Source organism: Gossypium arboreum, chromosome 11 (genome assembly GCF_025698485.1).
Source record: "Gossypium arboreum isolate Shixiya-1 chromosome 11, ASM2569848v2, whole genome shotgun sequence".
NCBI classification, from domain to species: domain Eukaryota; kingdom Viridiplantae; phylum Streptophyta; class Magnoliopsida; order Malvales; family Malvaceae; genus Gossypium; species Gossypium arboreum.
The window spans coordinates 12978089-13002135 of record NC_069080.1 but is presented as its reverse complement, the minus strand read 5'-3'; the positions used below and the strand labels follow the sequence as shown (position 1 = coordinate 13002135).

Sequence of the window (24047 nt, the reverse complement as noted above, 5' to 3'; positions counted from 1 at the left end):
TTAACCTTTGGCGGTGCTTTTCCCGCAAACACTGCTAAAGACCATGACCTTTAGCGGCGCTTTTCCCAAAACGCCGCTAAAGGTCATGAGCCGTAAAAAACATAACCTTTAGGATCGCTTTTTCTAAAAATGCCACTATATAACAGACTTTTAGCGGCGCTTTTTTACGAACGCCGGTAAAGAATATAAACTTTAAAAAATATTTTTGAATTAAATAATATTTATTTTCTATGATAAATATTATATTATGTTTTATTTTGAAATTTGAACTTTTAAACTATATACTTTTAAGGATAAATAAAAAATATTTATTGAATTAAATTTTCTATTAAAATTTTAACTTTAAAACTAAATTAATGAATTTAAATTTATAATTTAAATATTATGTTTAAATAAATGGGCAATCTAACTCATAGCTCATCTGATCTATATTAGCTAAGCCAATTATAAAAGAAGCTACAAAACTCGTAATAATTAACCATCATGGTTAAAGAAGCTGGTACACAAGGTAGCTATAAATCCCTATTTCCATAACACAAAATTCAAGCTCCGACTAAGATGAATGACCATGGAATGCAACATTAAATAGCGTTCCACTTGAAGAAGTTTAACCCTTGGCTTTTCCAGCTTGAAGAGATTGAATCCTCTGCCACATCTTCAATTTCTAAAGGATGCAAAACCAAATGATCAAATTTTTCGTCACTTTGGCAGAAAAATCTAGTTACAATCTATTATCCACACTGAGGTGCCTGGATTCTAGACTCTAGAGTTTGATATTAAGAGGACACAAACATTCCGGTGGTTTTACAATTTGATTCAACACAATTTGATTTCATATCTAGAGGACATTAATAGAAACTCATACTGATGGTTGTTATTCCAGTTTAAGAGATACAAACTTCCATAAAACCCAAAAATCATATGGATTCATATAAAAAGCATATGGTAAATGCTAATAGTATTAGTTAAAATATTGCACGATGTCTGCTAATGAAAAAAAGGATATCCTTAACATCATTTTAAAGATCAGCCAGCATGCAATAGAGCATATAGATATACCTCTGTGCAACAAAACTTATAGTGAAAAAAAGCATATGGTAAATGCTAATAGTATTAGTTAAAATATTGCACGATGTCTACTAATGAAAATAAGGATATCCTTAACATCATTTTAAAGATCAGCCAGCATGCAATAGAACACATAGATATACTTCAATGCAACAAAACTTATAGTGAAGAAAAGCATATGGTAAATGCTAATAGTATTAGTTAAAATATTGCACGATATCTATAGAGTACATAGATATACCTCAGTGCAACAAAACTTATAGTGAAAAAAAGCATATGGTAAATGCTAATAGTATTAGTTAAAATATTACACGATGTCTGCTAATGAAAAAAAGGATATCCTTAACATCATTTTAAAGATCAGCTAGCATGCAATAGAGCACATAGATATACCTCAGAGCAACAAAACTTATAGTGAAAAAAAACATATGGTAAATGCTAATAGTATTAGTTAAAATATTGCACGATGTCTGCTAATGAAAAAAAGGATATCCTTAACATCATTTTAAAGATCAGCCAGCATGCAATAGAGCACATAGATATACCTCTGTGCAATAAAACTTATAGTGAAAAAAAGCATATGGTAAATGCTAATAGTATTAGTTAAAATATTGCACAATGTTTGCTAATGAAATAAAGGATATCCTTAACATCATTTTAAAGATCAGCCAGCATGCAATAGCACAAAACTTATAGTAAAGGTAGAAAAGATATACCTTTGATGATCCTGGTTGAAATTGTCCAGTTGGTAGTAGACATAGATAGGCTTCTTCATTCGCTTCTTAACCTAGTAAAAGCAGCAAGAGAACACTTAACCTTTTGTTAATGGTGCCATAGTGAAACTTTACTTTCCCAGATTTAACATCTTCGATGTACTGCAGTAACAGAGAGATAATACAATTTATGAAAATTTATGTCGATGAGAATTTTTAGATAAATTTTAAGCACATTTACATTTATGGAAAGAAAGAAAAAGAAAAAGCTCATACCAAATTCAAAGTAACAAAAATGGAAGAAAATGCATAATTAATCTCTTTCGCAAACAAATATCAGATTGGTTAAATTCTACTATTAGTAATAAGCAAGCGACCAAACGGTGGAACAGTGACCACTGACCATAAACTAGTGGAACAAGAGTTTTTAGTAGTCCGAAAACTTAATAAACTAGTGGACAAAAATCTTTAAGGTATAATAAAATTTCAAAGACATCACCACAATACTTAATAGGTACATATAAAAGTACATGTCAGGCAATACAATGAACAAGAAAATGAACTGAAACAGAACAGATAGAAAGAGTTCTAGGCTTAGTACTTGCTAGATTCACCTAAAGTTTGCACACAGTCCCAATCACCATCAGCATCCTCTGACCGTCAAACCCATAAGGAAAAGTAAATGTATCACAAATTGATCACATTTCTTAATCTTGTTGGCATATAATGAAATTTGCAAAAACAACCAAGATTTCTATGGTCTTGTTAAAGAGGGAAATCCATCTAGCTTATACTGCAGTGTTATCATAGCTACAGGAAAACAAAATATCCATTGTGGGATGCCACCGAACCATTTTCACATCCTGAGTATGACCTTGAAAACTTGAATACACTCAAATTCATTCCCTGGCAAGATTTCCCAAATCCATACAGTTTTATCTTGCCCACATGTCGCAAGAAGAGAACCTGATGCATTCCAAGGTACACTTTTCACTTCATTTTAAATTGAATATTAATGCAAGTGGAAATCATGTCTTTAAAATATATATTTGTGTTTAAACTAATTAATAATAACACGTTAAATATGGACTATATTAAAATAAAAATTAGATTCTATTGTAAGTAGACGAAATTTAAATTAATAAAGTAAGCATAATAAAATTAGAATGTATAAAATGCTAAAATAAAACTTTAGTTAAATGATAAATTTAAGATTTTACTAACTTAATTAGTATGGGTTCAAATCTCATTATATGCATATATTAAAATATTAAAGTACCCTCAAATAATATAATTTATTTTAAATGTGAAGAGACATTAAAATATTTTTCCTTAATGAATTGAGACTTAGTTGATGGGTGATACCAACTTAGTAAAGGGCTTTATAAATAGTATAGATGTCTATCTTAAAGAGCAATTATTAATACCACCCTAACATAACTCAAAAATATTGTTTCTATCAAATAAACCTTAATTTATTAACAATGCAATTACTTGTATATATAAAAATAATACGTAAAATCAACTGAAAATGATGAATATATAAATTTCGTTTGATGTTACACGGTTTAATTTATCATTGTTTTACTTGAATAATATTGTTTTTATAAATATTCTTTAAAAATTATGTATATATAATATCAATGTAAAAACAGACTAAAACCTTGGTGTAAGCAAATAAAAAAGCTTTCACATTTTGCTTATTGCAAAAGTGAAATTCTTAAAAACCTCCACCAAACAACCACAAGATCAACAAAACAGAACTTCCCTAATGCTTTATAGAAACTACTTATGCAACTCATCCCTTCGCATAGAAACAACTAGATAAGATGAAAAGGATATTCTTCGTAATGATGGAGTCAGACATTGTTTGGAACCTTTGTTGCTGTAATATGTAATGGAAGGGTAGTATTAGCTAAATCTGTTTAAAATTTATTGTTCTAAAATTCCTTATAGAATACCAAAATAGTTCAAAATAAGAACTCACTATCTGTTGAAGTAGAGCCTGGACCTGCATGACAATGTAATTAAAATCAGTAAAATCAGGATCAAAATCGGTTAAATCATTGCAATATCTATATAACTAAACATAAGAAAATCCTCATGCTTTTCCGCTATCTCGGAATATCATACAATGGTCCAAAGCAAACAAATCAATTTGAGTGCAAAACTCAGAATACACCCTAAAAAAGAATAATATTTGCTCGCTCTAAACAACCATGAAGAGAAGGAAATACTCTTAAAGTTTATTTGTGATACATATAAGTGTCGGGAACTTGAAAAGTAACTTACAAAAGCGCCATTGTTTCATTCTCCGATTTTCGATCTATAGAATCATCCCCATTCTGCGAATATAAGATAAAATAAAAACTATACAACACGAATGCTATCAAAGGTATCAATGTCTGCTACCATATAAAATGACAGTTGATGAAGGAAGCAAATTTTTTCTTTGAAGAACGTAAAATTCAAGCCTAAAATCAGTGAAATCAACATTATGCAGAATATAAGATAAAATAAAAACTATACACCACAGAATGCTATCAAAGGTATCAATGTCTGCTACCATATAAAATGACAGTTGATGAAGGAAGCAAACTTTTTCTTTGAAGAACTTAAAATTCAAGCCTAAAATTAGTGAAATCAATCTATCTTACTCAGACTCAGGTGTGAGCATAGAATATGGTTATGCGTCTGACATAAATGTATTTGAAGAGTCCTTGAAGGGTTGTAAACCCATGGCTATGTTAGACACAAGAGATAGACATGAGAAGGAGAAAGAAACCTTCAAGTACAAAGTTGACTGTTTCACAACATGAACATTTAGCTTGCCGAGTTCCTTCAGGATATGAAAGCAATTGACGACAAGAGCCACAAACCATTTGAGCCATTTGAACCATCTCTGCATCCAAAATATCAAAAACCAAACAAAGTAAAAAAGCCAATGAATCAAGACAACACTATGAGAAACATAATTATAGGCATAAGTATAGGCTTCGTTACCCAGGCTCGGAGCAATTTGGGATGCAGTACTTGTGTCGACACGATCCAACACGGTATACGGGTCAGATTCGGCAAAAACCAGCGGAGGTGGTGGGAGAGAACTGAGATGAGAAGAGAATGAAGAAACCTGATTTGTAAATATGAGAGAGAGAAGAGGGGATGGTAAGCTTCGTTACCCTGACTCGGTAATTTGGGGTGCAGTACCTGTGTCAACACGATTCGACACGGAATACAGGTCAGATCTGAAAAAAATCAGAGGAGGCGGCGATGGGCGAGAACTGAGATGAGAAGAAAAAAACTGATTTGCAGAGACGAGGGAGAGAAGAGGGGTGAATTTGGGGGCAAATTTTCAGAGTAAAAGGGAAAAATGAATAAGTACAAACTTTTATTTGGGGATTTAGGGCGCGCGACAGAGATGAGAAGAAGATGGAGTAATGAGCGGGTAACCAAAAATTATTGGTCTTTTGTGGCGTTTTCACCAAAAACGCCACTATAGCTAAACTTTTTATGGTGTTTTTGATAAAAAAAAACGCCACTATTGTTTAATTTTAATTTTTTTTTCATTTTTAACATTTTTTTTTATTTTTTCTTTCAAAATTTTTGTATTGAGTTTATCATTTTTCAGAATTTTTTTTAAATTTTGAATATTGAACTTTTTAACTGAAATATGAAATAAAATATTAAATATTACATTTTAAGTTTTAATTTTTAATTTTTGAAGATTTTTATAATTTTTAAATTTACATAAAATAAAGCTTAAAAGCGGTAACATTTTGCAATCATTTTGCCATTTCACTTTTTTTCCCTTTTTTTTTGTGTTTTGGTTTTTGCTCTTACATTAAATCATTATATATATACTTAATATCCATATGAAATTTATTTTTAGATTTTAGGGTTTATGATTTATTAGTTATAGTTTAGAGTTTGGGATTTATGATCTATAGTTTATGGGTTTAAAGGTTAGTTTTAGGGTTTGGGGTTTAAGAATTGGGATTTAGAGGTTGGGGTTTAAGGGTTAGAGTTTTAAGGGTTTATGATTTGAGATTTAAGGTTTCGGGTGTTAGGATTAAGGTTTATTGTTTATAGTTTTAAGGGTTTATGATTTGAGATTTAGGGTCTGCTGTTTAAAGAGTTATTAATCAGTGTTTATAGTTTTAGGGGTTTATGATTAGAGATTTAGGGTCTGGAGGTTAAAAGGTTATTGATTTAAGAGGTTAGGGGTTAGTGTTTAAAGAAAGCCATAACATTGATTTTAACAGCTTCGTAACTTAATTAAATGAAAACTTCTAATTAAATAGTTTAGTTATCAAAGTGTAACTTTTCATGATTAAGTAACTAAAATGAAATTAACTTTCCCATAGCTAAGTGAATAGTGTAGTTAATTTATATTGTTTATAAAGTCGATTTTAGATATAATCAAAATAAAATCAATTCAAAATAAAAATAAGACCTTATTTAATTTGTTATAATTTGGTCCTATCCAAAATAGATAATTACCTATCCATATCAATCATTACTTTCTTTTTCAATAAATAATTTGTTATAATTTTAAAATATTAAAATTAATATTATCTCTTTTATAATTATATAAGAGATTATTTAATATATAAATTAAAAACACTAATTAATCTAAACCCTAAACCTATTAATTATAGTATCCAAACCCTAAAATCATAAAACATAAACCATCAACCTTAAACCCTAACGCTTAAACCCATAATCCATAAACCTTAAAATAGTTTAGATCTATAGTGGCGTTTTTAAAAAAGCACTGCTAAAACTCAAGCTATTGCGGCGTTTTTCACAAAGCGCCGCTAATGCCACTGAAGCTAAGAGATGAGGCTTAATCTTTTAGCGGCGTTTTTTAAAAACGCCGCTAATGCTCGATCTTTAGCGGCGCTTTCTTAAAAACGCCACTCAATCTATTCGATTTTTAGTGGCATTTCAAACGCCGCAAAAAACTTATTTTGCAGTAGTGGCAAAGCCAGAAATTTTTTGAGGGTGCCGAAATTAAATTATAATTTTTACGATAGTAAAAAGGCAATTTTATAATTTTAATATCCTATATCTTTATAATTTTTAAAGGATTAAATCAAAATTTTATCATTTTTAGAGGGGGCCAAAGTGTAATTTTACCTTTACTAATTTAAAATTTTAAAAGTTTTAAAAGTTTTAAAAATTTTAAAAGGCCTAAATGGAAATTTTTTTCATTTGAAGGGGGTAGGGCCCCTGCCAGTCCCCTAACCACGACCTTGCCTATGAAGACCCTTTCAAGCAGGGGCGAAGCTAGAAAATTGTTATTGGGAGGGACGCCATTAAATTTTATATTTTTACAATAATAAAAATACAATTTCACCATTTTAATAGTCTATATCTTTATAATTTTTAAAGGATTAAAATCAAATTTTTATCATTTTTGGAGGGTCAATGTGTAATTTTACTATTAATAATTTAAAATTTTATAAATTATAAAGGGGTCTAAATAAAAAAAAAATTATTTTAGAAGGGATCAAGACCCTTGCCAACCCCATGACTTCGCCACTACTTTCAAGGTTCATGGTTATCTCTCTTAACCATATCATATCCAAGGATTGAACCTAAATTCTCTTATTGGAAGGGCAAAATATGCTTTACTATTATACTTAAGACTTGTTGGTCAACCTTGCATATTTTTAAAGAATAATGTTTGAAGCATTGGAAGTACATAAGTTTCATAAGCCATTAATAAATTACAACATGACATGTCATCATTGGGTAAAGCAAAAAATAGTGGACTTATAAGTAAATACTAATATTTAAGCATAATTAAAATTAATTATAACTATTATATTTTTATTCAGTTTCGAGTTTATGAGTTATATCGAGTTTTGGATTTTGAATTTATATTTAAATATAGTTATTGGTATTTATTTATAAGTCCTCTACTATTTTTTTTGTTTTATATTTTACTAGTGATGAGGTGTTGTATTATTATTTGTTGATGATGTATAAAATTCATACATTGACAGTGCATTAAAGATTCATACAAATTTTTTATGAATTTAAATATTCGTACCATTTTTAATCATAGAAAAAAGAGATGATAATACTGCCCAGTAACTGCAAACTATAAATGATATTAGTACCACTTTTCATTATTTGCAAAATCAGATCTCTAAAATGCATAGTAATAATCACTTTGATAAGCTAATGAAGCAAAAGTAGGTGGCATTATTTGCTCTCAACCGAGTAATAGGCAGTCTCCGTTGTGTCATCGGATACTCCATTGCATTGGTTAGCATCTAAATCTAATGTAAGGCATGTAGGTGACGATATGCGCTGGCTGCTGTGCCGGATCGATCCCTGACGCTGACCACCTGTATCATGGCACAATTTAAGTAATAGATAGTAATAATGGACTTGCGAAACCTGCTTTGATGCTGGTGTTACGTACCAGTACCATCTTCTTAAACACCAAATTCAGTATTTCACTCTACCTCCTTTAATGCATACATATAATATGCTCCAGTTGCCTTCAATGCACCCTCAACTTCCTCCTTTATTCCAACTTCCACGCCATTAACTATCCCACACCTTTGTAACATCTCCATATTTCACTTTTTTTAACCCTTACAACAAGTCTTTGCATATAGTACCTTAAAACCCCTTCTTCATTCTCTGAACTTTTGCCTTGTTTGTTTTGAGATTAACATGGAAGGAGTTGGGAGCAACTTGAAGGTGGTAGAGAGTTCAAGGAGAATTAGATACTGTGATGGATTATTGAGGGTTCTGGGGTTACTCCTTACGTTGGTAGCAGCGATTTTGACGGATGCCGACAAGGAGACCAAGACGATTCCTATAAGTATCACCAAAACTTTGCCCACTTTGCACGTCCCTGTCACTGCTAAGTGGCACTACATGTCTGCCTTTGTGTGAGTTTTCATATTTTCAGTTCCATCGTTCAAGATTATATATGTATGTATATGTCCCTGTGACTGCTGATGTTCTTTTCTGGTAAAAAATTACTTCCCAATTTCTAAGTAGTCAAAAGAAAGTAGACTAGCCCAAGGTAGATCATCTAGCATATTTCTTATATTAGATCTCAGTGTTTAGTCATAAATCTTGATGATCTTATTAGGTAAATGTTATCAGCATGACTGTCAACATTCTAAACTAAACATTACTCAAAATCGGAAGTTTCTTTTAAAAAAAATCCCATTGGATCTCTTCAATGAAATATTCATATTTTCTCCTGTGGTTGACCATGGTATCCATGAGGAAGCTTCCAATTAAAAAAGTTTTTTGCCATCTTTTTTAATGCAAATTAATAATCACTCCTGTTTTGGCTCACTCCACATCATATATAGAAACTCCATTCTGATAACAAACATATACATATATATATATGCCTGACTCAGCTTTATTTCTTTTTATTAGATACTTCTTCGTATCAAATGCCATAGCATTTTCATACGCCGCAGCATCACTGGTAGCATCAATGGCAGTCCGAACATCCAAAGACAAGACAGGATTAGTTGTCGTCATTCTAGATATGGCGATAATGGGGTTGCTCTTGTCTGCTAATGGGGCTGCAATCGCTGTTGGTATCTTAGGCCAATAAGGTAACTCGCATGTGCAGTGGAGGAAGGTGTGCAATTCGTTCGGTGGCTTCTGTCACCAAATGACTGCTGCTATAACCTTATCTTTGGTTGGATCTTTGGTTTTCTTTTGGCTGGTGGCAGTGGCCCTTCTCAACCTTCACAAGAAATCAAGGTAGATGAAGGGAGTGAAGGAGGTCGATGGGGAGCCATTACTGGTATTGATGTTAATTAGCATCCACATGTAGCTTTAGCATTAACTTTTAGTAGGAAAAAAGTTGGTTAGCTAGCTGTAGTACATGCGTATTTAATTAGCTGTGGATGGTGTTAAATTTGAAGCCAAGCCGGTTGGTGTAACTCATTAGTTATTACAGTGAGTGAAAATGGAATATTCTAAGTACAGGACGCACTATCTCCCCCAACCATTCTTTATTAATCTGCATGAATGTCATTCTAGAAAGGATCCAATTCGGCAATATGTAATGCATAAATACTGCTTTGGCCACCAAAAAAAATAATAATAAAACAAAAATTCTGCAATGTCTATAATCAATTTATCCTAGCCCAAAGTATTGATTTCTGTCTAAAACTTCCATAAATTGCTACATTGACTAGAAAAGCTACACACTATTTATCCATGCAATGACGAACACATATCGCAAAGATACTAGCTCATCCAAAGTTGTGAGCTCAATAAAGATGCGAGCTCACTTAAGGTGTGAGCTTTGTTAGGTGATCTTATACATGTTAGCCCTTTCTCTAGAAGTTGCCAACTTACTTCGAAATGATAAAACTTTTTGACAAGCTGATTCGGTTGTTGATTAGACTAAAATCAGCCAATAGATAGGCAAGTTGTATTGTACAAGTTCCAAGACTTGCCAAGTTGTAATTATTTAATATTATTTTTAGCTTATTTAAGCATTGCTGTACATGTAAACTATAAGTCAAGTAATGAAACAGAAGATCATAACTTGTTTTTGCTTTCTATCTTAATCCATTTTTCATCAAATATCCAAAAATTGGTATCTAGAACCAATTATCTTTGAGGACCTTTGTTTTGTTTAAAAAGAAAAAATAACCTCTATTTCTATAAAAATGTCTTCAGCAAGCTTTCCACCACCTCCACCCCCTGTTTTCACATGTGAAAACTACCATATTTGAGTAGTAAAAATGAAGACTTATCTTCAAGCCTTTGATCTTTGGAAAGTCGTAAATGCTGAAATAGTACCACCAACTTTGAAAGCAAATCCAACACTTTCTCAAATGAGACAACAAAATGAGGAATGTGCAAAAAAGCATAAGGCAATGTCTTGCCTGCCAAATGATGTTTCAAGATCTTTACAAGAATTATGGCTTGTGACCCTTCTAAACAAGCTTAAGATAAGCTCAAAGAGGAGTTCCAGGGTTAGCAGAAGACAAGGTAGCAATAGTTGATCAATCTTAGACGAGATTTTGAAAACCTCAAGATGAAGGAAGCTGAGATTGTAAAGCAATATTTAGATAGAATTATGGTAGTGGTGAACCAGATAAGATTGCTAGGAGACCATTTTGCTGACAGACAAGTAGTTTAGAAGGTGATTGCCACACTTCCTGAGAGATATGAATCAAAGATATCCTCATTGACAATTAGAGGAATCTGTCAACCATCTTACAACCAGAACTGATCAATGTTTTGTATGCTTAAGAACAAAAAAGGACAAGTAGAGAAAAGGGGCACGTTGAAGAAACTTTTCAGGCAAAAGGCAAAGAAAGCTCAAGCTTCTCAAATCAGATCGGAAAAAAGAGTTGGTTAGATAATAAAGAAAAGTAAAAAAGAGAAAGTGGAAAGAAAAAATATCCACCGTGCTCGCTTTGTAGGAAGTTGGGTCACCTTAAGAGAGTCTGTAACGCCATTAACCCGACTCGAGTTACCGTGTCTGGATCTCGATTTTACTACACAAATACTTATAAAGATTTTCAAAATAGACGACTTGTACTTTTGACTTAAAACTTATCTCTTATTATTTTATTTAGTGTTTTATCATTAAAGAAACAAATAAAAGTATTTAAAAATAAATAACACAATACATTAGATTAATTATATCTTCTTACAACATCAAAAGTTTGCTAAGGACAGACTCACAAGGTGTAGTCTACAATATGCCACTATCCGAAAACGTCCACTATATGCATAATAACACGGATCGCTGCTTCCTTAGCATAGTCCCTCTTGGCGAACTCATTTTTCCAATAATACCTAAAACATAAACATAAAATTTGTAAGTTGAAACACCCTTGGCCCGTATTCAATGTCGGAATAGGGTTACAGAGCATTACCGAACTTACAATCGAACAAACATACATTTCATGTTCATCTCATATTCAAATCAAAAACCATTCATAATCAATTCATATTCAAATCAAAAACCATTCATAATCAATCATATAGTCCCTAATATGAGCCTTCGAGGCCCAAAATAGACATTAAAAACAAATCAGGACTAAACCGAGTACTCAAAGAATTTTTCAAAAAAGGCACGCTCGTGTCTCAAGTAGTGTGGGCATTTGACATAGGGACACATGGTCGTGTCTTAGCCTGTGTCCATGTCCGTGTAACTTACTGACTTGGGTCACATGGCCAAACCACACGTTCGTGTGGCAACCGTGTGCTCTTCGAAATAATCTCACATGCTCGTGTGCCAGGCCGTGTGAAAATTGGAGGGTATACTGATTTGTGCCACACGACCAAGCCACATGCCCGTATGCTAGGCCATGTGAGGCTACTGACTTGCCTTCTTTAGAAGTTACAGGGGACACACAGCTATTTCACCTGAGATACACACCCGTGTCTCTGCTCGTGTGGACAAAAATAGGCTATTTTCCAAGCTATATTTCTCACCCAACTTGGTACCAACCTAAAACACAACAATTTTCATATGACCATGACATAAAAAGGCATTCAAAACCAACTAAAATCAAGCTTAAAACTTGTAATATCAACATATACAACCATGATACTTATAGTTACCTCAATTGGCCATTTAAAACATGCCAAATATGTCTCCAAAATCTACCTAAATGGTCAAACAAATATATGTATCATTGTCCCTAAAACTTAACATATATGTCACTTATCAAGATCAACTAAATGATACCCAAAATACCAATTCAGAACTAACACATACTCACATGATAAACATACGCCAATATGATAAGGTCATTTACACATATATACATAACAAAATATACCAAATACAAGCCAAATCAAATTGCTAAATACATGACCAAAACATATAGGCTACCACTAGCCAAAAAGACCTATACATGCCATTAAAACCAAAATATATAACCAAAAGTACCAAAATAAGTGTTTGATAGTGTGGTGTAATCTTTGACAACTTTCAATCTGAACGAGCTTCTGAATCACTATAAAACACGAAAAAAAAAAAACAGACTAAGCAATTAAACTTAGTAAGTTCGTATAACTAAAAATACAACTTACCAATAAACCACAATTTAGGTAAGTAAAATTTAGGCATAATACAACTCAATTTAGCCCAAAAGCCTAACGCATAATTATCAACCATGTTAGTCATGAATTCATATGTCAAATATATATACCACTTCCCGTATTTCACATAAATACTTTGTTCGTATTGAACTCGTATAATTCTCGTAACAACACTGTGTCCATTGAACCACTTGGAATAATATCGGATACACGGGTATCTCGCACACTATGTGCCGACACGTGGTCAAAACCACTATGATTTCATATTTCATATCAATGCTCTCTCTCGAGCCAAAGCTGGGTCTGTTCACACAAGCTGTCAGTCAAGACGTAGCTACACGGTACTGCTCACACAAGCTGTAAAGTAACTGCAACACATGCTAAAAACTCAGCCAGCGGTAGGACGTACGAGACCAGCACCCAAAACATGATAATCCCTAATGACATGTCATTTGTATCCTATCTATTCCTAAGGTTCAACTGGGATCCATAAATCACCGAAAATTCTTCGAATATTTCTGTGGAGTCGTTGATAAATCGTAATTTATACATATTTTTACCCCATGTTTAACATATTTTATGGATGATTTCCCATTAGAATTGGTGAATTCGATGCTCCTAATGCTTTAATTTCATATTTTATACTTAGGAAAGCATAGGAGAGCGAAAGGAACGAGAAATAAGCCAAAAACGGAGAAAATGAGCCAAAGTACGAAATCAACACGGCCTAGACCTCCTCACACGGGCAGATCACAAGGCTGTGTCAATTTGGCAAGCTCGAGCACGGCCTGAAGTAATCACACACGGGCGTGTCCCTGCCGAGCCCAAGTTGAGTCCAATTCGAAAAAGGCTAATTTTGAGGGCTCTTAGAATTATAAAGCCTATAAATACACTCTAGAGGAGGAAGAAAAGAGGACACACGGGGAGGAAGGAAGGAATTACTCCAAGGAAGCCGATTGATCCATCTCAGAAGCCGGATTCATCATCAAGACTGAAGATCTCTCTTCAATTTCCCGTTCAAGAGTTTTGGGTTTTTTTTTATGTTTTGTATTCTTTATTATTCTGAGATGTTTTCTTATTTAGTTATGAGCTAAAACCCCTAAATACCTAAGGGGAATGAAACCTAAGATGAATCTTGTTATTATTTTCTGAATTGTATGATAAATATTTAACTAGTTCTTAATTATGTGTTTTTAATTCTTGTTTTGATATCCCAGGATACCGATTCAAGATAAGCTATTATTCAGAGGAGGAATAGACCCTGTCTAAGAGTATATTTGTCATAATTAAGCGGAGTTGTTTGCGTGCCTAGACATAGGGTGACAAGATTTTGCCGATTTAGGGTGAAACCTAATAAGGGGATCCATAGATACAACCCTAGGGTGTTAATTAGAGAAAGGTATCAATTATTCAACCTAGGGATTTGATGTTATTAGTCTTGAATAAGGATAATAACATAACTTAGGGATCTCTACGAAGTTAAATGAATAAATCGTCCGATTCGGAGCCAGAATAACAAGTAAAGTCTAGGTGGATTTTTCCTTAGGTATTGTCTTAATCAATCGATTTTCCCAAAAGCAATTCCCTAATTCTACTTTCTGTGAGTTCTTAGTTTAGATAATTAGTTAGTTAAAACAAAACCTCTTTATTCTTAGGCTAGATAATGAAAAGACAGTCATTACTAGTACTTTTAGTTCCTTTGGGTTTGACAATCCGGTCTTGCTAAAACTATACTACTGTTCGATAGGCACACTTGCTTACATCGCGATAATAGCTAGCTTCAAGAATGATTAATTATAAATATTTAAAACCTATCACGAAATAACGCGATCAAGTTTTTGGCATCGTTGCCGAGGAACTAAGATATTAGGTACGCTCAATTTTTATTACTTTAGCCATTTATTTTTCTTTCAATTTAATTTAATTTTTATTTATTAATTTACTTTTTCTTTCTCTTGGCAGGTTTTTATAGTATGACTAGAAGAAACCTGTCAGGACCACTACTTTTTGACGAATAAATCGATCGCACAGTTCGCAGAAACCAAAGAGAAATAAGGCGAAGCTTAAGATACACAGAGAATGAGCAAGAGGACGATACTCAACCCCCAACCGAAGAGATGGCTGAAAACCAAGACAATCAGCTACCTTCTGTAATTGCGGTTAATCAAAATCCTGCTCCACGCACTATGTATGATTATGCTGAACCTTCTTTAATAGGAACTGAATCAAGCATAGTTAGACCTGCTGTAGCTGCAAATACTTTTAAACTAAAACCTAACACTATTCAAATGATACAGTAATTTGTTTAGTTTGATGGTTTGTAGGATGAGGATCCCAACGCTCACTGAGCAAACTTTTTGGAACTATGTGATACATTTAAAATTAATGGTGTTTCTGATGATGCCATTCATCTTCGGTTATTCCCTTTTTCATTGAGGAATAAAGCTAAACAGTGTTTGAACTCATTACCACGCGGGTTAATCACTACTTGGGAACAAATGACCGAAAATTTCTATTAAAATATTTCCCGTCGGATAAAACAGCCAAATTACGTAATGATATCTCTTCATTTGTGCAATGGACTTAGAAACTCTTTACGATGCATAGGAGAGATACAAGGACTTACTGAGAAGGTGCCCTTACCATGGATTACCACTTTGGCTTCAGGTTCAAACGTTCCATAATGGCCTGAATCCTTCGACTCGGCAAATGGTTGACGTAGCTGCTGGCGGAACCATCAATAATAAAACACCTAAAGATGCTTATGAGTTCATAGAGGAGATGTCACTGAATAACTATCAGTGGCAAGTCATGAGGACAAAACCAACAAAAACAGCCGGTGTTTATAACGTCGATTTGGTCACCATGCTCTCTAATCAGGTAGAACTCTTGTATAAGAAAATGAATGGTTTTCTTAGTTCTTCACAGGTTCACCCAGTAATGCAGCTCGAAGCAAGTGGAGGTGGATCAAGCAATTCGGAATACCAACCTTATGGCCACAACATGGATAATGAGTAGTTAAATTACATGGGTAATAATTCTCGATCTCAAAACAATCCATATAGTAACACTTACAATGCAGGTTAGAGGAACCACCCAAATTTCTCATGGGGAGGCTAAGGAAATCAAAGACCACCTCCAGGCTACCAATAACCACCATACCAACAGGAAAAGAAGCTGAACCTTGAAGAGATGCTCTCAAAGTTTATATCAGTGTCAGACACTCGTTTCTAGAACACCAAGACAACACTTAAAAATCAACAAGCGTCGATCCAAGGGATCGAAACTCAGATAGGCCAGCTTTTCAAACTAATCTCCGAAAGACCACAAGGTAGCTTGCCAAGTAATACTGAACCCAACCCAAGGGAACAATTCAACGCGATTAATATTCAAGATGAAGAAGGAGTCATTGGGCTTGAGCTAGAACCAAAGCAAGAAACTATGGTAAGCAAAGGTCAAGGTGAGGTAGGTCATAATAAAAACAAACCAGTGAATGTTGAATATAAACCTCGCGTGCCATACCCCAACGCGACAAGGAAAGACAACTCAGATGAGCAATTTGGTAAATTCTTTAAACTCTTAAAAAATTACATATTAACTTATCGTTTATTGAAGCCCTACCGCAGATGCCAAATGCAAGGAAATTTTTAAAGGAGCTTTTAGCAAATAAGAAGAAGTTGGATGAGGCATCGCATATGGAGCTAAACGCCAGACACGGGTGTGGGAGAAGCGAAAAACGCCAGACACGGCCGTACGACACGACCTTGTGCACCCACACGCCCAAGGAACACGGGCGTGTACTAAATGTCAAAAGCGCCCAATTCAAAATTCGCGAATCACACGGACTGAAATTGGGGAACACGGGCGTGTTACCTGGCCGTGTGCCTCAAAATCTATAAATACCCTGTACTATTCATTGTCTTCCCCACTCAAAAACCCTAACCCTAGCCACTGTAAGTCCACACGCCCTCCCTGCCACGCCCGTGCGCCGTTCCCAACTTCATTCTCGACGCTCAATCTCTTTCCTTTAGCGTTTATTTACTCCTTTCTCTTTTATTTCACTGATTTATAATGCTATTTATCATAGTAATCTATATTTTTCATGTTATTTTCATCTTTCTATCACACAAATTTCATTTATAGAGCAAGTTATCATCTTTTTCATGTTCAAATTCTTACTTATTACATGATTTCTTTACTCCATTTAATTATTTAGAAGTGAATATTCATGGTTAGGATAGTTGAAATAATCATGCCTTTTGTGTTGACATTTCTATTCAGTCATATAGTATGTTGCATTCCATTCTTTTCTATTTTTACTTATATCACCATGCTAATGCGACAAAAATAGGTCATTGAACTTATTGTTTTAGTTAAACTTAGTAGTTGTGGCTGAACATAGTTATGCATTTTTCTTTCGAATTTAGTCACAAATTTTTTTTCCTTGTCTACTCATCAACACGAATTGATGTTTCCACTTGCAGGTATACAATGTCGTCTTCATGTGGTAAAAAGGCCACTGTCCCTGCTTCAAAGAAAAGGAAGGGAGCGTCATCTTCCTCGGGTCCTACCGCAGAAGTTTGTCACCATTTTTTGAGGTTCCCCATCGGGTCTCAAGAAGAACTATTGCAAATACTCCGGGACCGACTTTTAATTGCGATCCACTGCATCGACTAGGCTGCGATAGAACAAGTTCAGTTGGCTGAAGGGATTCGGGCCCTCCTAACCACCGACCCTTGGGAGCTGTTCTTTGGGATCATCGAGCCAACATACCTCGAGATCACGATGGAACTATGTTCAACGTTCTATCTTTAAACCGTAATGACGAACTACGATGATCTCGGCACGGTCCAATTTCGCCTAGACAGATTAGCCTGCCAGCTCAGCATCCTAGAATTCGGTACGACGCTGGGTTTATATATGAAAGAATTCAAGGAGGAGAATGACTTACATGCTCTCAACCGCCACATCTGTCGTTCTCTTTCACGGTGCTGGGACGCACTAGTACCATGTGGGGCCACCTACAATCCTAGCCACTCCAAGGCATCGGCTTTCCCTCCATCTCTGAAGTACCTACACGCCATTTTAGCTCACACAATTACAGGACGACGATAGAGCATTGGCGTTGTCAACACTCACGATGTCTACATTTTATGGTGTATGTCGCACGGGCACGTCATCGACCTTGCCTATTTCATCGCCCTCACGATTCAGCACCAGACGGAGCGGCATAGGAAGGGGGTCATCTCCATTGGCCTCTATGTTACTCAGTTGGCTCGACACTTCGGGCTTCTCAGCACCGCAGCTCAAGAATCATCCTTAACCCTCATTGGCCAGATGTCTCCACAAGGCATCTCAAGCATGCTTGGCATAAGAATGATCGAAAAGCATCGAGAAACCTTGTAATAACCCAAATTTTACGGTTATCGGAAAAAGTGTATTTTTGAGTCTCCGTTACTGAAAAATAGATCCGTAAATAATTATCAAAAATATTTAAAAAAGTTAATTGAATGATTAATTAGAGTTTAATTAAGTGAATTTAGCTTAATTAAGGATAATTGATAAAAGGATTAAATTGAATAAAGTGTGAAAGTTTAATTATAGATTAAAAGAAAATAAAAGGACCAAAATGGCAATTAAGCCATTTAACATAAGTGAGTGACATATAAAGTAAAAATCTAAGATTTTTACTTAGATTTCAAATTATAAAATATATATATTTATTAATAAATGATATTAAATTAATTTATTATAATTATATTATAAGATATTTATATGATAAATAAATTAGTACAAAGATAAATGTATAGTAAATAAAATATACAAGTGTATGGATAAAATACATACATTTGTAAAACATGTATTAGATATTAAATAGATATTTATTATTTTATAAAAGATATTTATTAATTAAATAATTATATTATAATATTTTATATGATAAATATATTAAATAATGACGAATGTATGGTTATAAATGGATACAAATGTACTAATAATATACACATGAATAAATAAATAATACTTACTATTTAAGTATAAATACATGTGTGCATATATATATATATAAAAAAGAAAGAGAATAGAAAGGAAGAAACAAAGCAAACGAAACAGAGAGCAGGGGAAGGAAAGAAAGAAAAAGAGAAAAGAAAGAAGAAAAGGGAAAATTGAAGGTGTGAAGCTTGGAAGTTTAATAGGTAAGTCAATTTAGCCTTTTTTTACTTAATTTTGCTGTTTTAGAAGCTTTGGAACAAGATTTTGATAAAATTAAGTTGATATTTTGAAAGTTATTAGATTTCTAGATAATGTTCATGTTAAGTAAAATGATGAAATAAGGGTTTAATTGATAGAAATTCAAGTTAGAAATGAAATAAGGATTGAATTGTAAAGTAATTCATAAGTTTTATGTTGAAAGGCTAATTTTTAAAGTTATTATGGATGAGTGCTGGAAGCATATGATGAATAAACATAGTATTGAAGCTTTAATTTTGATATAAGATAATTTTATTAAGTAAAATTGACGGAAATTGATTTTAGGACCTAATTGTGAAAATGTTTGGAATTAAAGTCTAGTGCCGAAATTATGATTTCCAAAAGTTGTAAAGTAGTTTAAGGTGATAGAATAAAGTGTTAATTGAGAAAAATAAGCTCAATTGAGAGGCTAATTGAGTAGGGACGGAATTGTTATTTATTAAAGTTCGGGGAAAGAATGGTAATAAATAACTTGCACTAAAACAATATTGGACAGCAGCAGTAGGCTAACTTTGAAAAATCACCATAAATTGTAGAAATCGAATTAGAAGATTAAAAAAATATGAAATTAAATCTTATTGAATCTAATTTCTCATAGAAGAAACGATGTAAACAATGGATTTGTAAATCATGAGATATGATGAATTTTGTGAAACAAGGTTAGAATGAATTCGGGTTCCCCTGTTCTGACTTTGGAAAATCATAAAAAAATTGGATTATTTAGGGGCATAAATTTATATGTTTAGAATCCTGAATGAGTGTGGTTTCAAGAGAAATAAATGGGAATATCATTTGAATTTTGTACAAGGAGATAATTAATTTTAGTGAAGAAGGGTCAGAACTTTCAGACAGCAGAACAGGGGTAAATTTAAAGAATAAACTGTACTTATTGGCTAAACCAAAAATTATGAATGGTAAGAAGATATATGAGTCTAGTTTCAGGAAAAATTAGCAGATATTAATTTTGACTTCTATGGCTCCAGATATAAATAATTTAGTGACTATGACACAGATGGACAGCTTAAATATTCATAAAAATAAATAATAAAAATTATAGATGATGTTACTTACAAGTGCGTTATAAACTTTAAGGATGTGGAATGGAGAGGAGGAGGAGGAAAATATATATGAATATTTAGCTAGCATGGCTAATTTGTATGTTCTAGGCTTAAGGACTAAATTGAATAAAAGTAAAACTTCAGGGGCAATTTTGTAAAAATGTCAAAAATGACCAGATTGAAGAGAATGAATTGTTTTATAATCTAAATTAATAAATTGAATGAAATTGTCAATTTAAGATCGGGTGAAAAATCGAGGAAAATGAAAAAAAATTATCAAAATGCCCCTGAATTTTAGTATTTTTGTAATTTAGTCAGGTAAGTTCGTGTAACAGAATTATGCATAATTATAAGCTTGAATTAAATATCATACTTGTGAATTGTATTTTTGTCATGCATATGAAATTGATATGGATATATTTGATAATGCCCGATAAAATGATACATCCCATTGAACAAAGGAAAATCGATGGATGTAAGTTTCTCGAATTGGTTGTAGTTCTGCATATGTTGCAGACACACCATAGCTCGAAAGAGCGTCCCGATATTAGCCCTCTCGAGCTCCCCGTTATATGATTCTTGCAAGCTTCCCTTTATAGCTCTTCAGAGCATCCCGATAGGTTGTGATCCACATGTGTTGTGGACACACCGTAGCTCTTAAGAGCGTCCCGAAATACAACTCTTCGTGAGCTTCCCGATAGGCTCTTTGTGAGCCTCCCGATAGTTCTCGCTTGAACTTCCCGATATATGGCTATTCAGAGCTTCCCGATAGGCTCTTCATGAGCTTCACGATATGGTTCTTTGTGAACTACCTGATTTCGGCTCTATTGAGTTTCCCGTTATAGCCCGAATTAGCTTCCTGATATGGCTTTTTATGAGCTCTCAGTTAAATAGCTCTAGACGGTAAAAAGGATCTAGCCCGGATGGGTGATCCTATCTTGATATAGCCCTCCCGAAGAATATGTGTAAAATGGTTTTAGCCCGGATGGGTAATCCGAATTAGGGTCTGAATTTAGCCTGGATTGGTAATTCAGATCCAAGCTCATTAGAGTAATTGTCGTTGTAGGGGATTTAGCCTGGACTGGTAATCCCGACAATACTCTATGAGTTTATATTACAGAGGATTTAGCCTGGACTGGTAATCCTACTGTAAGGATGAGGTTCGCGAGAATGTGCTCTCTGAAATGAAATGTGTAAGACCATGGTTGAAAGATACCATGGCAACCTGATATGAAATGTGTAAGACCATGGTTGAAAGATACCATGGCAACGTCACATAAAATGAATAAGACCATGGTGGAAAGATACCATGGCAATATGACAGAAAATGAGTAAGACCATAGTTGAAAGATACTATGGCATCATGTCGAAGATAAACAAGATTGTGGAAGAGAAACGCCAAGATATCTGTTGATCAACTAATATTCAGGTAATATGTACCAGATGACAAATGGTTATATGAATTGGTTATACAAAATGGTTGTGTGAAATGTTTACAGGAATTGGTCATATGGAAATATATGTACAAAATAGTTGTATGAAATAATTAAGAAGATAGATAAATGAAATAAGTATAGGTACATGGAATTTAATTTATGTTGAGTTTAATACGAACTATTACCGAAATAAATATACATAGAATATAAGGAAATGATGGTGCATGAACTATTGATATAACGAAATGAATAATATATACTTATGAAGAAACAGTAAGAGAATAATATATTTTGTGACATGTACATATATAATTATCTTTGATATGTTAATACAAGGAAATTATGTCAGTTGAGACTATTATTAAACTCAAGTGTGATATGTTGAGAAAATAGGTATATCAATGTTGAATTTATATGAAATATGTGCAAGAATACTAACAATGTTGTTGTTTGACGTTTAGACAAGTATCAAGCTATTGACTGAATGGTAACATGTTTAATTATAAGGAGCATTGAAATGGTAAATACTTAGATAAAAATATAATTTAAGATTTTGCGAAATTTTTTTCTATGATCTCGATTTTATTTCGGTTGATTTCTAATGTATGTTTTGGGCTTCGAGGGCCCAGTAGAGAGACGTTATGATTATTTTGAAAATATTAATAATAAATGACTTAGAAATTATCTGAAAATGTTCAGTAAACTCCGATAATGCATCATACCCTATTCTGGCAATGGATATGGGTAGGGGGTGTTACAAACCTACCCTCCTCAATATCGTCTCGCCCAATCAACCGAGGAGGAGGCCTACGAGGACATTCCTGATGATGTCCCTCCACAGCACGAGGACCCACCGTATCAGCCACCACCACCCTCTCGTCTAGTTCATGCGGCGGCTTCATATGCTGACATCTCTGAGTGCCTCACTCGATTCGAGCAGCAATGTTTTCAACGATTTGATAACATTGATGCTACTTTACAGCAGATTTGTCAGCACCTACACATCTCACCGCCAGTCCCACCTCGCGAACCATCCAGTGATGAAGATGTTTAAAAATATTTATTTATTAGTTTATGTTTTTAATTTTTATTAAAACTACTTTTTATTTTTATTAGATTTTAGAATTTTATTTTTAATTATCAATTTCGGTTATTTCTTTATGAGTAATTATTCTTCCTAATATCCCCTAAAAAGTTCTTGATTTTATCACAGTTATATAGAGCTCTTAAGCTCATCATCACATAGGAACTAAAAACTCCACCGGAAAAGGTTCTCCACGACTACCATGTCCTGATCGACCACGACCATAGCTACCACTAGATATAATATTCTTTGGCGCAGGACTTATGGACTAATGAACCTCTACCACCGCCGGAGTATCCTCCTCCACTCTCGCACCGATTACTCTCCAAAACTCCAGTTCGAGGAATTCATCATACAGGAAGTTTCACTTCTCTCCCTATCTTATTTTTATATTTTTATATCTATTTTTGTACATTGAGGGCAATGTACATCTTAAGTGTGGGGGGGATTCATTTCATTATTAGAGAAATCCCTGAATGACTGCCTTGTTCTTTTGAAAAGCTTTCATATCATATTCAGGATAAATTTTAATTGATTTATGATTTTTATTGATATATCTTGAATTAAAACATAGACATTTTTGCATTGATTGTTTAAACCTTAAGACATTAGAGAATCGGGTATGATAAGTTGATTTTTAAGAATTTAAAATTTTAGGTTGTTTCCCTAAAGTTTAGGTATTACTTTGAGTTGGAATTCACAAGTTTTAAACATCAAAAAGCCATAATTTTTGTGAGATTTTTGAGCCTTTTGAGCATCTATTAATTCTTTCATGCTCACTTTTATTATTGCTTTAAGTGCGTCAGTATTGAATTGTTAGCATGTCAAGACCACACTATTTGATTTGATATGTCAAAATGAGAAAGGCACTTAGGATTAACCCACTCATGCCATGAAAAGCCTACCTCCACGATTAAACCTTGGTAAACCCCGTTGAGCTAACAAGCCATTTCTTGTATTACCCTTCATATTAACCCTTAACCTATTAGTGTTGAAATCCCCTAAATTAATTTGATCCCTATTTTTGTCGAGATTTGATTTGAATAAATTGCTTAGCTATGTCTTGTTCTTAATAGTTAGTCTATGTTATTTAACTTGATATAAAAAAAAATGTCCACATATTAGTAGTGATCTTTTGTTTGTAAGCTTCAGTATCTTAAATCCATACTCTGAGAAGAAGCTTTGTTGTACACTTGTGATATTAAATCTTTTTCTAGTTAAGTGATTTTTCAATTCAATCTCGATTTTAACCCTTTCTTTCAGCTTGTGACCACACCCCCTAACCAAGCCTCATTACAACCCTCTACAGACCTGTTGATTGATGTATCATCTCAATTTATAATGGTGGAGATTTGATTTTCATGGA

General features: G+C 33.6%; 1 protein-coding gene and 1 long non-coding RNA gene across 2 annotated transcripts in view; one reads left to right on the top strand and one right to left on the bottom strand.

Moving 5' to 3' along the window:
• Nucleotides 1-24047, bottom strand: part of LOC128284028 (uncharacterized) — a 48683-nt gene that overhangs the window by 10935 nt on the left and 13701 nt on the right. The window lies entirely within an intron of this gene.
• On the top strand, nt 8282-9766 carry LOC108472813 (CASP-like protein 1E1). Its single transcript, XM_017774371.2, has 2 exons — nt 8282-8695; nt 9201-9766. The coding sequence occupies exons 1-2, from the start codon at nt 8475-8477 to the stop codon at nt 9382-9384; spliced, it is 405 nt and encodes a 134-aa protein (XP_017629860.1). The 5' UTR covers nt 8282-8474; the 3' UTR covers nt 9385-9766.